The 13,935-nt window shown below is 49.8% G+C and overlaps 1 protein-coding gene across 1 annotated transcript; it reads left to right on the top strand.

The window, feature by feature from the left end:
• Positions 1–7,123: 7,123 nt before the first annotated feature.
• On the top strand, positions 7,124–13,549 carry KRT4 (keratin 4). The gene is made up of 9 exons (XM_052641376.1): positions 7,124–7,633; positions 9,270–9,484; positions 10,556–10,616; positions 10,948–11,043; positions 11,605–11,769; positions 12,023–12,148; positions 12,700–12,920; positions 13,168–13,202; positions 13,311–13,549. The coding sequence occupies exons 1-9, from the start codon at positions 7,124–7,126 to the stop codon at positions 13,547–13,549; spliced, it is 1,668 nt and encodes a 555-aa protein (XP_052497336.1).
• The last annotated feature ends 386 nt before the right edge of the window (positions 13,550–13,935 follow it).

Consider the following 13,935-nt stretch of genomic DNA (forward strand, 5'->3'; position numbering starts at 1 on the left):
TATGAACAACTATATGCCAATAAACTAGACAACCTAGAAGAAAGGGATAAATTCTTGGATATATATCACTTACCAAGACTGAATCAGGAACAGACTGGAAATCTGAATCCATCAATTACCAGTAAGGATATTGAGTCAGTAATTAAAAGTCTCCCAACAAGGAAAATTCCAGGACCAGATGGCTTCATTGGTAAATTTTTCTTTACCAAATATTAAAGAAGAATTCATGTCAACCTTTCTCAAACTTCTCCAAACCCCAAAGAGAATGGAAAACTCCTGAACTCATTTCATGGGATTAGCATCAAAGCCAGATAAGCACACTACAAGGAAAGAAAACTACAGACCAATATCTCTGATGACTATAGATACAAAAAAATTCCCAACAAAATACTAGAAAATGGAATTCCACAGCACATTAAAAGGATTACACACCATGATCAGGTGGGATTCATCCCTGGGGTGCAAGGTTGGCTCAACATACACAAATCAATGTGTGATACATTAACAGAATAAAAAATAAAAAAAATCATATGATTATCTCAATGTGCATGCTTCGTGCTAAGTCTCTTCAGTCATGCCTGACTCTTTGCAACCCTGTGGACTGTAGCCCGCCAGGCTCCTTTGTCCATGGGATTCTCCAGGCAAGAATACTGGAGTGTGCTGCCATGCCCTCCTCCAGGGAATCTTTCTGACCCAGGGATCTGCGTCATCTGAATACATGCAGAAAAAGCATCTGAAGAAATTCAACACCCACTCATGATAAGAATTATCAACAAACTAGGTATAGAAGGAACATACCTCAACATTTATCACAAGCCCACAGCTAACATCACACTCAAGGTAAAAGGTCACGAGCTTTTCCTCCAAAATCAGGAACAAGGCAAGGGTGCTCACTCTCACAGTTTCAATTCAGCCACCTGGAAGTGGTAATCAGATAATTAAAAAAAAAAAAAAAGGAAACATAGTTAATTTACAGTGCTGTGTAGTTTCAAGTGTAAAGCAAAGTGATTCAGTTATACACACACATATGTATATAACCTAAGCTTCCCTGGTGGCTCAGACGGTAAAGCGTCTGTCTGCAATGTGGGAGACCCAGGTTCGATCCCTGGGTTGGAAAGATCCCCTGGAGAAGGAAATGGCAATCCACTCTAGCACTCTTGCCTGGAAAATCCCATGGACAGAGGAGCCTGATAGGCTACAGTTCATGGGGTCGCAAAGGGTTGGACATGACTGAGCGACTTCACTTTATGTATATATCCTAACAGAGAAACAATTTTATTGAAATTATATTTCACTTCAGTTCAGTTCAGTTGCTCAGTTGTGTCTGACTCTTTGTAACCCCGTGGACTGCAGTATCCCAGGCTTCCTTGTCCATCACCAACTCTCAGAGCTTGCTCAAACTCATGTCCATCGAGTCGGTGATGCCATCAAGCCATCTTACTCTCTGTTGTCCCCTTCTCCTCCTGCCTTCAATGTTTCCCATCAGGGTCTTTTCCAATGAGTCAGTTCTTTGCATCAGGTGACCAAAGTACTGGAGTTTCAGCTTCAGCATCAGTCCTTCCAGTGAATATTTAGGACTGATTTTCTTTAGGATTGACAGCCTCTGCCATCAGGAAGCTTCCATAATAAGCCTCTTAACCTTATCCATCAGAGGGCAGACAGAGTGAAAACCACAATCACAGGAAACTAATCAAACTGATCACATGGACCACAGCCTTGTCTAACTCAATAAAACTAGGAGCCATGCCATGTAGGCCCGGGAGGGTCATGGTGGAGACTTCTGAGAAAACATGGTCCACTGGAGAAGAGAATGGCAAACCACTTCAGTATTCTTGCCTTGAGAACCCCATGAACAATATGAAAAGGCAAAAAGATATGAAATTATCTTTAGGACTTAAGAAATAGAAACAGTTTCATCATATAACAAAACTCAAAGATTATACTACAGGGCCAGGAAGAGCCACTAAGGACAAATTGTTATGTTACTTAGAAACACTTGTGTGAATCTGGGAATGGCCCAGACACAGGGGTTTCCAGGCTGAATTTCTGGAGACTCAGGACCCCAGGGGCTGCTCTCAAGGGGTCTGGGAGAGGCCAGCAGGCAAGAAGTTTCGTAGTTTCCTCCTCTGCACCAATCAGAGCATCTCCTCTTTTACTTGTTTTACAAATGGGGCTGTGCATTTGTTTTTGATGACAAGAATGGTTTTGCTGCCAGAACATGTTGGGTTACCCCTGCTGACATATGCCCCGGGGGGTGGGGGAGACCAGAAATGCTCTCTGCCCGTGGGAAAGGGGGGACTGTGCATAGACCCCGCTTCCCGATTCTAAGGGCTCCCCACCCTCTCTCTGCCCTCACTGTCCCCGTTCCAAAATGCTGACTGGTCCTTTCTGTAGAATTTATGATCCCCAAGTTGGCTCTGGCTCCCCACGGAGTGACTCAGGGGAGGCTGAGGCTGGGTGACTGAACAGGGTGAGGGCACCAACCCGGTCAGGGAGGGCGGAGGTGCTTTCCCACACCACACACCAGGTCTGGGGCTAAGAATAAAAGACTTGGGATCCCTGTAATCCCAGGACTGAATGCCAGGGTTTACCTCCCTCACCCACAAAGCCCCAGGCAAACACACCCTCCGCTCTGCTCCAAACCCCTGTCAGCTGCTCATCCCTCTTTGACAAGATGGGGAACGGCTGCCCGTTGAGGAAGGGTCACAAGGACAAGAGTGGAAGCTGTGGAGGTGGGGCAGGGAACTGGATTTTAGCTGTTGCTGCCAGGTAGAATCACCTGGTCCAGTTTCCTGCCTCTGGCCCAGGGCTGCAGGAGGCATCCTTCCCTTTTTCACAGATGGAAACTCTTCTTTGCCTTTCTCCCTTGGGGGAAAGGGCTCTCTTGTACACTGAGGGCATGCTGCCTTGAGTTTTACAGGCTATAATCCAAGGGTTTTGTGAACTTCTGGGAATTCTGACTTTATAATGAGCCACAGAATAGGGCTCTAGTTTAGAACTTTCTTTCTGTTTGGTTTGGGTTTATTGTAGGATTTGTCATTTAGCTAATTTGGACCTAGTTGGAGGACACAGAATTGGCCCCCTACAACAGGGTCCTATCTTATTGGGTACTTGTAAGGACAGGGCTACATGATCCGATCAACATTCTTTCTCAAAAGCAGGGATAGAACATTTAGTGTGCTGGCCAAGGCCCTGTGGCTGCTCTGGTGGACCACAAGCTACGGGTCCAAGTTCCCGTATAATTGTTTTTCCTGCAGATTCTGATATAAACCATTGGGGTGTAGAGATCAAAATCACAGGCTTTGAAGTTAGATGGACAGGACTGGCCACCTACCTCCACCACTTACTAGCTGTGTGATCTTCGTCAAATTATGTAAGCTCTCTCAACCTTGGTTGTCTGTAACTCTAAACAGCCTGGTGACCCCCTTTAGCTGGGTTGTTGTGAGGAAGGGAATTCTTACAAGAACAGCACTCAGCGTCCAGCACAGGATGGCAGTTCTCTGGGAGAGTAACTGCCACCTGGAAAGCCAGGCAGCCTTTCCCTCATCTTTCTGTCTGAGGGATGACCTCTGCCTCAACTTAGGGTTTGCGTGACGAGCAGTACCTCCATTGAGGATCCATGGTTTTGGTGTCCCATAGGCACAAAATAAGATTGATTATATATTATAGATTATTTCCCTTAAAGTCCCTTCCACCTCTGTTGGCTTTCTGTTTTAGACACACCTTAAGGATACAGCATTCTCTTGTATTGGGGTCAGAGCTATAGACTATAAGACACACTGGACACGTCACAAGACACCATGGGGCTACATCTCTGTGGAGGAAAACCCTCCTCCTAGACACAAAAGTCCTCGTCAACCCCTAGAGGCAGCCAGGAAGATTGAGCCATGAGTGGGAGGTGAGGCAGGTGAGGGGTCTGAGTCCTGGGTTCTGCCCCCTTCCCACCCTCAGGGCAGAAAAGCAGACAATCAGACCTCAGCTCCCCTAGAGGGTGGCTCCGGGTGTTCCCTGCTCCTTCAGCTACAGCCTCAGCCATGCCCACTAGGGTGGAAATCGGTAAACCCTGGCATACTTGAGCACTTAGAACCCCCTTGACCTGAACTGTTGGTTCAAGGTTTGCTCAGGTGCCCACATCTGGGTTGACTGCTGTACAAATTAGACAAACTGACTTTATATCAGGCAGGATGGTATGGGTGAGAGGCCAGGGAGGGCAGAGCCTTTGGGAATAGACTGATGTCAGTTGGGGTCCTAGCTGCACCACTGTGTGACCCTGGGGGCTACTTCACCTCCCCGGGGTCTTCCAAGTCATCATTTGTAAGCACGGTTGTGATGCTGACTACAGAGAGCTTCTAGGGAGATTACATGGTCACATGTATATAAAGCAGTCAGCACGGAGCCTGGCACAAAGCTGGCACTCCATAAATACTCATAGAGAGAAGGATGTCCAACCCTGACCTTCACAGGAGATGGTCCTGGCTCTAGAACGCTCACCTACTACAGGTGGATGGACCATGGCTTGGGCTTCTCCAGTGGACCTTTGATGGAGCCCCAGTTGAGGGGGGTGTCTCCTGTCCTCCCTGCCATAGCACTTCCAATCACTCATTTGCTTAGAGGCCATCTGGGCAGGTGCATAGAGAGCCCAGCAAAGGCAGAGGTAGATGGGGACAGAGGGTGAGGGGTGGAGGAGAAGTAGAGGAAGAGGAGGGCGGGGAGAGGCAATGAATTTGGGGGTGGGGAGAGAGGAGCTGGCCGGAGGAGAGAGCTCCCAGCCAGTCCAGTCTTCCTGCAGCCTGGTTCCCATGACCTGGATCCATGGAGCACCTTCTCATCCCACGGGCCTCCTCAGTCTCTTTGTGTGGAAGGGGCTGCTCTCCCTCTTTTTTTTTTAAATTATTTTTGGCTACACTGGGTCTGCGTTCCTGTGAGGGCTTTCTCTAGTTCCAGCAAGTGGGGGCTACTCTTCGTTGCAGTGTGAGGGTTTCTCATTGCGGTGGCTTCTCTTGTTGCGGCACCCGGGCCCTGGAGCGCAGGCCCGGTAGTTGCAGCGCCCGGGCTCAGTTGCTCTGTGGCATGTGGGATTGTCTTGGACCAGCCGTTGACCCCTTGTCCTCTGCACTGGCAGGCAGATTCTTAGCCTCTGGGCCTCCAGGGAAGTCCAGGGCTGCTCGTTTTTGCAGCGTCCAGCTTTCATTTGGTCAGGGACAGCTCGGGCCTGTGGGAATCATGAATGCCCCCTTCACTGCCATTCCCCAGATTCGGGATAGCAGTCTCATTAGAGACTGAGAAGAGAGATGAATATTCATCTGGTTTCTCCTCCAAAGCGGCAACACCGAAGCCTGGGCAGGATGTAAGAATGAATGTCTCCTGCCCTAGTGTGTACCAGGCACTCTAAGTACATCATCTCATGATCTGTGAGATCATCTATGATCTATGGGTTCTGAGAGATTAGGTGATCTGTCCAAGACCGCACAGCCAGTTAGTAGCAACAGGTGGGATTTGAACACAGATCCACTGCACTCAGTGGGAAAGACTTTAAGCTCGAGCTTAAAACTAGGGTATTGTATTTGAAAACATTGCTCTGAGAAGGGGCTCAGAGGTTTCATTATTCTGCCAAAGGTGTGCCCATCACCCCATTCTTCCAGCTCCTGCCCCGAATGCTGAGACTGTTATGGGAAAACAGCCATGGCCTGTCCTGGCGAGCCAAGCAAACGACTGGGCAGCAAACGGAGTGGCGCAGCACACACAGCCAGGACCCAGCCTGGAGAATGCTGACCTAGAATCTGGTAAATGCAGGCTGGAGTCCCAAGAAGGAATGTAAAGTCCTGAGGCAGCGTCACCTGTATTTCGCCTCCAGCTCCATGCCTGGCAGATAGCAGGTTTTCAATAATTGTGCATCAAGCCAAGCTGAGTCTTTTAAAAAACTGTTTATTTATTTTTGGCTGCCCTGGGTCTTTGTTGCTGTGCACAAGCTTTCACTAATTACAGAGAGCTGGGGCTACTCTTTGTTGGGGTGCGTGGCCTTCTCATTGCAGTGGCCTCTGTTGTTGCAGAGCATGGGCTCCAGGGCATGTGGGCTTCAGGAGTTGCGGTGCGTGGACTCTAGAGCTTGGGCTCAGTAATTGTGGTGCACAGGCTTGTAGTCTGGGGGCACGAACCCAGGTCCCCTGCATTGGCCCGTGGATTCTTAACCACTGTACTACCAAGGAAGTCCCAAGCTGAGTCCCGATCTACCGGTTTGGAAGTCTAGAAGGCTGGACTATGGATTTCCCCTTTTGTATATATGTGTGGGTGCTTGTTAGTTGCTTAGTCGTGTCTGACTCTTTGTGACCCCATGGACTGTAGCCCACTAGGCTTCTCTGTCCATGGGATTCTCCAGGCAAGAATACTGGAGTAGATTTCCATGCCCTCCTCCAGGGGATCTTCCTGACCCAGGGGTTGAACCTGGGTTTCCTGCATTGCAGGTGGACTCTTTACCATCTGAGACACCGGGGACGCCCTTTTCGGGGCCAAGCGCACACAGAGGAATAGTAATGCTAGTGACAAATATATGTGCAGTCTCTGACAGGTTACAGAGCCCTTGTTCCTTGTAATCTCAGGATCTTGACAGAAGGTGAAAGCAAATATTCGTATTATTTTCAATTTGTGGGTGAAGCAACTGAGCACCAGAGAATGACTAGCTGCAGGTTTGCAAAGTGTGCATTTGAAGTCAGCCTCTCAGGTTCCAAATTCTGTGGAGTGAGCGACAGAGTGACGGTTGTCTTGTCTGGAGCAGGGAGGCCCCTGGAGGCTGGTGAGATTAGAGTGCAGTGTTGGGTGTGTGTGGGGGGGTGGCGGTTGTGACCCAGGAGGCCCTGGGACACTGGTTCAGCTTCTTGGGGAAGAGAGTGTGCCCTCCGAATGACTTCTGTAGGTGTGTTTGTGACATGTTCAGCAGGTGCAAGAAGGATGGGCCAGTGCCAAAGGCCAAGCCCAGAGATGTTTCAGATTTTTCCCTTTATGCCCCTGCAACCAAGCCCTGCTCTCCAGCACATATAAGAGACCCAGACTGGTGTTGCTGCAGTCAGTGACCTGGCCCCTCTCGCTTCTCCCTGACAACTCTGAGCTTGCTCCTCTCTCTCCAGTCATGATCGCCAGACAGCAGTGTGTCCGAGGCGGGCCCCGTGGCTTTAGCTGCGGCTCGGCCATCGTAGGTGGGGTCAGGAAGGCTGCTTTCAGCTCGGCCTCCATGTCCGGGGGTGCAGGCCGCTGCTCCTCTGGGGGCTTCGGCAGCAGAAGCCTCTACAACCTCGGGGGGAACAAGAGCATCTCCATCAGCATGGCCGGGGGCCGGCAGGGTGCCGGCTTCGGGGCTGCAGGTGGCTTTGGGGCTGCTGGAGGTTTTGGTGCTGCTGGAGGTTTTGGCTCTGGTTTTGGCGCCGGCGGCTTTGGCGGTGGATTCGGGGGCTCCTTCGGTGGACGAGGCGGTGCTGGCTTCCCAGTCTGCCCTGCTGGAGGGATTCAGGAGGTCACCATCAACCAGAGCCTGCTGACCCCACTCCACGTGGAGATCGACCCTGAGATCCAGAAGGTCCGGACTGAGGAGCGCGAGCAGATCAAGCTCCTTAACAACAAGTTCGCCTCCTTCATCGACACGGTGAGCGGCCCCTTGGTCAGATAAGGCGGTAGAAGCCAGGGTTTCTGAGTCCTAGCATCTCATCCCTAAGCCTGCTGCAGGCTTGGGAAACCTGTGGATTTCTCTGGGCCTCTGTTTCCTACCCAGTTAAGAAGAACCATTACTCTTTCTCTTTTGTCCTGTGGCTGGTGGGAAAATAGGATGCTCAAAGCAGTTCAATGTTTGAATTTCCCCGAGGTTGCTATATGCTTCTGGGCAAATCATTCAAGTTTTCTGGGCCCAGTCACCCCAGCTATAAAGTGGGTTCATCGTTTCTCTGCTTTTTCTCTAGATTTTGGTGTCAGAAATAACATGGTTAATAATATAGTTAATTCATTCTAGTTAATATGATTGCTTAACTACTGGCACTTCCGATTTTGGAGCAGAAGAAAACCAGGCTGCTTTCTCAAATGAGAAAGGGACTGACTCCAGCGGCAAATTCCAGGTCCCATGAGGACCTCAGAAGGTCATTGCGTTCATCCTCCTGACTCTGGGCAAAATTGCTCATTTTGGAGTCTTTTTGAAGAGGAGTGGGCTGAATTGCTCCTTTTTTTTTTTTTTTTTTGTGGTCTACTTTCCTTCTCCATGCAAGGTCTAGTAGAGGTTCAAGACTTTTATGCTGTATGCTATGTTTATGTGTGATGCATGATAGCAAGCAGATTATTTCCAGAGAGTCATTAATTCAAAGATGAATGACTGAATGGATGGGTGTAGCACATTTGGCCCAGGGTGCCCTGGTTCTCTGTGCAATGAAGTCTTAGTTCTCTTAGATGAATGGGGCAAGAATGAACGATCTTAGAGTAGATTGAATGGGAATATTTGTTCTTGCTAGCTTGAAGAAATCCCTCGTAGCTTAAAAGGGTTTCATTGTGACTCTAGAACCTACAGAGGTGAAAGTAAGACTGACAGTTGGGCGCTTACTTATCTCCCATCATCGGTTTAAGTTCAAATCATGATCAGTCACACTTATCTGCTTTCTTTTCTATTCTGAGGCACATAATGTGGAAATGTCATGCTACACCTTGGTTTATCTGGCTAGATCTCTTCCTAGAAGGAAAGTTCAGGGAAGTTCCCTTGCAGGACTGAGTCTATGAGACTCAGAATATGTCTAGGGCTTGATCTTAAACATTTTATATTCCATTGTGCACAGGTTCACAGGGACACGTGAGGTCCATTTATAAGAAAGCTTGTTTAAAAACATCTTCAGTGAATTTATCATTCCTTTGCCTTGGGTGAGGTCACATCGAATGCAATAGCCCCTAGGCTCTGGTTGTATTTCCTGAATTAGTTTTATTATTTCATCTAAGTTCAATATTCTTCCCAGAAACTCTTCCTAGGGCTTCTGGACCCCTGTGGTCCAGTTGTTCTTGCTGCACAGTCAGGCCCTGATGCGTGGGCTCTGCTCTGTTCTTCCCAACACATGTGGGCTGCTTGCTTCCGTGGAGGGGGGTTGCCATATCGACTCCAGCAGATGGTGCCTGCAGTTGTAAGGTGGTGGCCTTACTCCGACGGCTCTCAGGCTGCCAGGTTGGCTTGAGTTGACTGGGTTGGTGTGGTCCAGCCCTCCTGCCAGAGTTTCAGCCTCTCATCTGTCGGTTGGTGCCTTTGTTAAATACAGGTGCGGTTCTTAGAGCAGCAGAACAAGGTGCTAGAGACCAAGTGGAAACTCCTCCAGCAGCAGACAACTACCACATCTGTCAAAAACCTTGAGCCCTTCTTTGAGGCCTACCTCAATGCCCTGAGGAAGCAGGTGGATACCTTAGCCAACGACAAAGGACGCCTGCAGTCTGAGCTGAAGATCATGCAGGACAGCGTGGAGGACTATAAGACCAAGTATGTAGGGAGCGAACGCCGTCCAACAAATCTGTCTGTGTCCCGGCCCGGGGCTCCTCTTCAGTCATTTTGAATCCCAGGCTCAGAAGAGACCCTGAAGAGCCAGGGATAACCTCTAGTCTGTTCTGCATCTACATGGTCACTTTTTAAAATAGGATGTCGTCAGCTCTAAGTTGCCCAAAACAGAAAATAAGTGGTAGATCCAGGGAGCTGGGGTTGGCATATATCAAACGATGAAAAGTAACACAGCAGGGTGAGAAGAATACAGGCTGTAAAGAGAGATGGACCTGCTTGGCATACTGATTCCTCCACTTACGGAGCTGTGTGATCTCGGCTGGCTTGCTTAACCTCTCTGAATCTTGGTTTTCTTCATCTTTATTATTATTATTTATTGGCAGCACTGTGCAGACCGTGGGATCTTAGTTCCCTGACCTAGGATCAAACTCATGCCCCCCTGCAGAGGGAGTGCAGAGTCTTAACCAGTGGACCACCAAGGAAGTCCTTCTTCATCTTTAAAATGGGAGTAATAGTTCCACCTTATAGGTTGAGAGAATTAAATGACATTAAATGAGATCGAGAAAGCAGGTAGCGTAGTGCTGGGCATATAATGATCCTTGAATGCACAGTAGCTCTTAGTATGTTCATTATGGGATGAAACTGAGAAAAATACCAGCTCCCTCTCTCAATTCACTCTCATACCAAAGAAAAAGAACTGGAGCATCATCAACTCTCCTAAGAATTTAGTCCACCTAATGGCCAAAGGACAGCTCTTCTACTGAAACAAAATCAGCCAGATCATGCTTGTTCTCCTCCTCACATCTTATCTCTTGCAAACAGTCTTTTTGAAAATTTGGTTTTCACTCCTCTGAATAAACTAGAATCTAGACTGGTATCTCAAACAAGGTCATTGCTCAGCAAATGTAAATGAAATTAATATCTGCATGAACATGGGAAAATGTAGCCAAGTAGATGGATTTTTTCCAATAGATGTTTGGAAACCAGAAGGAAGGAGTGAGAAACGCTAGCTTGCTGTGGAGTTATTGTCTTTCTTTTTCATCTTCCCACTCCCAGGTATGAAGATGAAATCAACAAACGCACAGCTGCTGAAAATGACTTTGTGGTCCTCAAGAAGGTGAGGGTTGAAGGAGGGTAGGGATGTGCTCCCAATTCCCTCAGGAGTGGTCTTTGGCTTGGATCATGGTTTGGTTCATCCTGACCTTCTCCCCCGCCCCCCTCACTGTTCCTTGGTACTATCCAGATCTCACTGAACTAGGAATTAAAGCTGTGAAAAAAGCCATATGGATAATTAACTTCCATGTCTGCAGGTGGCTTTAGGGGCAGAACAGGCCAAATAAGAGGCCCTCACCACCTCACCTGGTGCTACCTCTGTGCGTCACATAATGCCCCCTGCCCCTCATTGGAATGCTTGCACCTTGTCTCTTAGCCTCCGTTCTCCTCTGCAGGACGTGGATGCTGCCTACATGAGCAAGGTGGAGCTGGAGGCCAAGGTGGATGCCCTGAATGATGAGATCAACTTCCTGAGGGTCCTCTATGCTGCGGTGAGAACTCCATCTTCAACCCCCTCCATTCAGGGAAGGCCTCCCCCTGTGAGGCTGCTGGTTGGAACTGACAGTCCTTTGAAAGGACTGCAACTCCCTTACTTCAGGGCCATGGGCTCTCAGCAAGGTCATGGATAGAAAGGATTGAAGTGAGAGATTCAACTGAAACCAGGAGATTTCCTAAACCAGAGGTCGTCTTAGAGGATTAGACCTGAAGTTTGCACGGAATAGAAGTGATTGCCGTCTAGCATTTCTCCAGTGAGAAAAATCATTATCTTCCCTTCCATGCCAACATACTTGAGCCTCCTGACCTGGAGTGACTTGTGGTCCTCAGGGAGCAGGGAAGACTACAGGCATTGCTTTTCTGTCCTGAGATGTCACCAGCCACTTGATTTCTACATAGAAATTTACCCCTCCTCCTCTTCTGTACACTTTGGGAATGCCAAGTCGGCTCCCATCTGAGCCTGTGGCATGGCCATTTCCATGATGATGGTGGGTCTCTGGTGTCAGAGATTAGGGAAGACCCTCCAGTAGGCCTGATATGAGACATTTTCCCTGCAGGAGCTGTCCCAGATGCAGACCCAGGTCAGCGACACATCTGTGGTCCTCTCCATGGACAACAACCGCAACCTGGATCTGGACAGCATCATTGCTGAGGTCCGGGCCCAGTATGAGGAGATTGCCCAGAGGAGCAAGGCTGAGGCTGAGGCCCTGTATCAGACCAAGGTGAGTGCTGGGGGTCTCTCCAGAGTTGGTGGCTTCTGGGGCTCTGCTTTTGATGTCTGTGAGCAAGCCATCATCAGCTCGAGCCCAGGAGAAGTCAGAAGTAAACTGATTCTTCTGGGCATCACTGATTCTGGTCTGCATGGAGATACGTGACATTTTGTGTTACCCCTGCCACCTGTGGCTATTCTTGCTGAGTTCATTGGAGGGTAGACCCCACCCAAACAGCCCTGACCCTTGCTTCCCTGGGTCTCAGGTCCAGCAGCTTCAGACCTCAGTGGACCAACATGGAGACAGCCTGAGGAACACCAAGAATGAGATTTCAGAGCTTAACAGATTGATCCAGAGGCTGCGGGCTGAGATCGAGAACGTCAAGAAGCAGGTAGGTGTCACCTCTGCCCGAGAGCCTCACTACAGGGCCAGGGGCCCAAGACATGTCTCCAGAGTAGACAAGCAGACAAGGCATCAGGCTAGAAGACCTTGAGCTGGTCTGCAGGGGATTTGTAGCTCTTTGCATAAGGAAATGGCAACCCACTCCAGTATTCTTGCCTGGGAAATCCCATGGACAGAGGAGCTGGCGGGCTACAGTCCATGGGGTGGCAAAGAGTCGGACACGACTTAGTTACTGAAAACGAACAAGTCATACCCATATCTTTTCAGTGGTAACCTAGTTAACACGATATGACACCTCAGTAAATAAGGTCTCTTGGCTCTTTTTCACTGTTTGTTTTACTTTTGTTGAATCAGTCAGGTGGGGGCACTGGGGGACTCTAGCAGGAGTGAATAAAATGCATGAGTCAGGGAAGGTGGGCAGGACAGACAGAATCCTAACATCCGAAGCCAAGTAGAGTGGCTACAGGAGAGGGGACAGATTTCGAGGTCTTGACAACAGGCCCTAATGATTGACTGCCTGTCCCTTTGCGTTGTCTTCAGTGCCAGACTCTGCAGGGATCCGTGGCCGACGCAGAGCAGCGTGGGGAGGTGGCTCTAAAGGATGCCTACAGCAAGCGCACAGAGCTAGAGGCCGCCCTGCAGAAGGCCAAGGAGGAGCTGGCCCGGGTGCTACGAGAGTACCAGGAGCTCATGAGCGTCAAGCTGGCCCTGGACATTGAGATCGCCACCTACCGCAAGCTGCTAGAGGGCGAGGAGTGCCGGTGAGTGGGGAAGGCAGGATGGGAACAGGGGAAATGGAGAAGGTCCAGAGCCATGGCCAGTCCAGGGTGCCTCTGATGCACCGCTCCAGTGCTGGCATGTTATAAACCGGGATGTTGTTACGTGACAGGTTCACATTCAGGCCTCAATTCAGCTGCTTAACAAGGGGGAGGGTGCCTGCCACTGGCTTGTTGAATGAAGCCTGGTTCCAGGCTTGCTGAGGTTCACTGCTCTTTCTGTCCCCCACAGAATGTCTGGAGAATGCCAGAGTGCTGTGAGCATCTGTAAGTACTGTCTGCTCCCTGCTGTGGCTGTTTGTTCGCCCTGGTTTGGGGTGAGATTCCCGGTAACAGTGCTGATGGAGTAACCTTGTCTTTGCCTTTTTCCCACAGCTGTGGTTGGCGGCGCTGCCAGCGCAGGAGGCCTTGGTGGAGGGTTAGGAGGCAGCTCTGGATTTGGCCTGGGCTCTGGCTCCTGTGCAGGCGGCCTCGGTGGAGGGTTAGGAGGCAGCTCTGGATTTGGCCTGGGTTCTGGCTCTGGAAGTGGCTTTGGATTCGGTGGTGGCATCGGCGGCAGTTCCAGCGGCAAGATCATCTCTACCACCACCCTGTCCAAGAAATCCTTCCGATAAAGGAGACAGGGGCCCTGCAGCCCTCTGCAGCCAGCCTGCCCAGACCTGGTGTCTCTGCTTCCTTCACCCCCACCTCCACCCTCCTTTCCTGGGGCTCATCTTACCAGTGTCACCTCAGTGCCAGCACATGGACTCTGCTCTCTTAGAGTCTGGTAGCTTCTTCCTGATTTGGGCTTGTGATCCAGCTGGAATGGGAGAGGTGTCAGCTGACTCTTTACCTCCCATGGACAGAGGAGAATCCAGCCAGGTACCTCATCTCCAGGATTATCAGGGTCATGTGTCCCCTCCCAGCCCAGCGCTGCCTCCTACCAGATCCTGTATCTCCCTCTGCATCAGGACCAGACTCGTTCTCCATCACTGGGCAGCAACCGACCCTGCAAGGTCGG

Source organism: Budorcas taxicolor, chromosome 5, assembly GCF_023091745.1.
Source record: "Budorcas taxicolor isolate Tak-1 chromosome 5, Takin1.1, whole genome shotgun sequence".
Lineage (NCBI taxonomy): Eukaryota > Metazoa > Chordata > Mammalia > Artiodactyla > Bovidae > Budorcas > Budorcas taxicolor.

Bases quoted from the DNA above. Each gene is read 5' to 3' on its own strand.
- KRT4 (XM_052641376.1), top strand. From the start codon at position 7,124: ATGATCGCCAGACAGCAGTGTGTCCGAGGCGGGCCCCGTGGCTTTAGC. The intron at 11,770-12,022 runs GTGAGTGCTGGG...CCTGGGTCTCAG, and splicing joins AGGCCCTGTATCAGACCAAG to GTCCAGCAGCTTCAGACCTC. The intron at 12,149-12,699 runs GTAGGTGTCACC...CGTTGTCTTCAG, and splicing joins TCGAGAACGTCAAGAAGCAG to TGCCAGACTCTGCAGGGATC.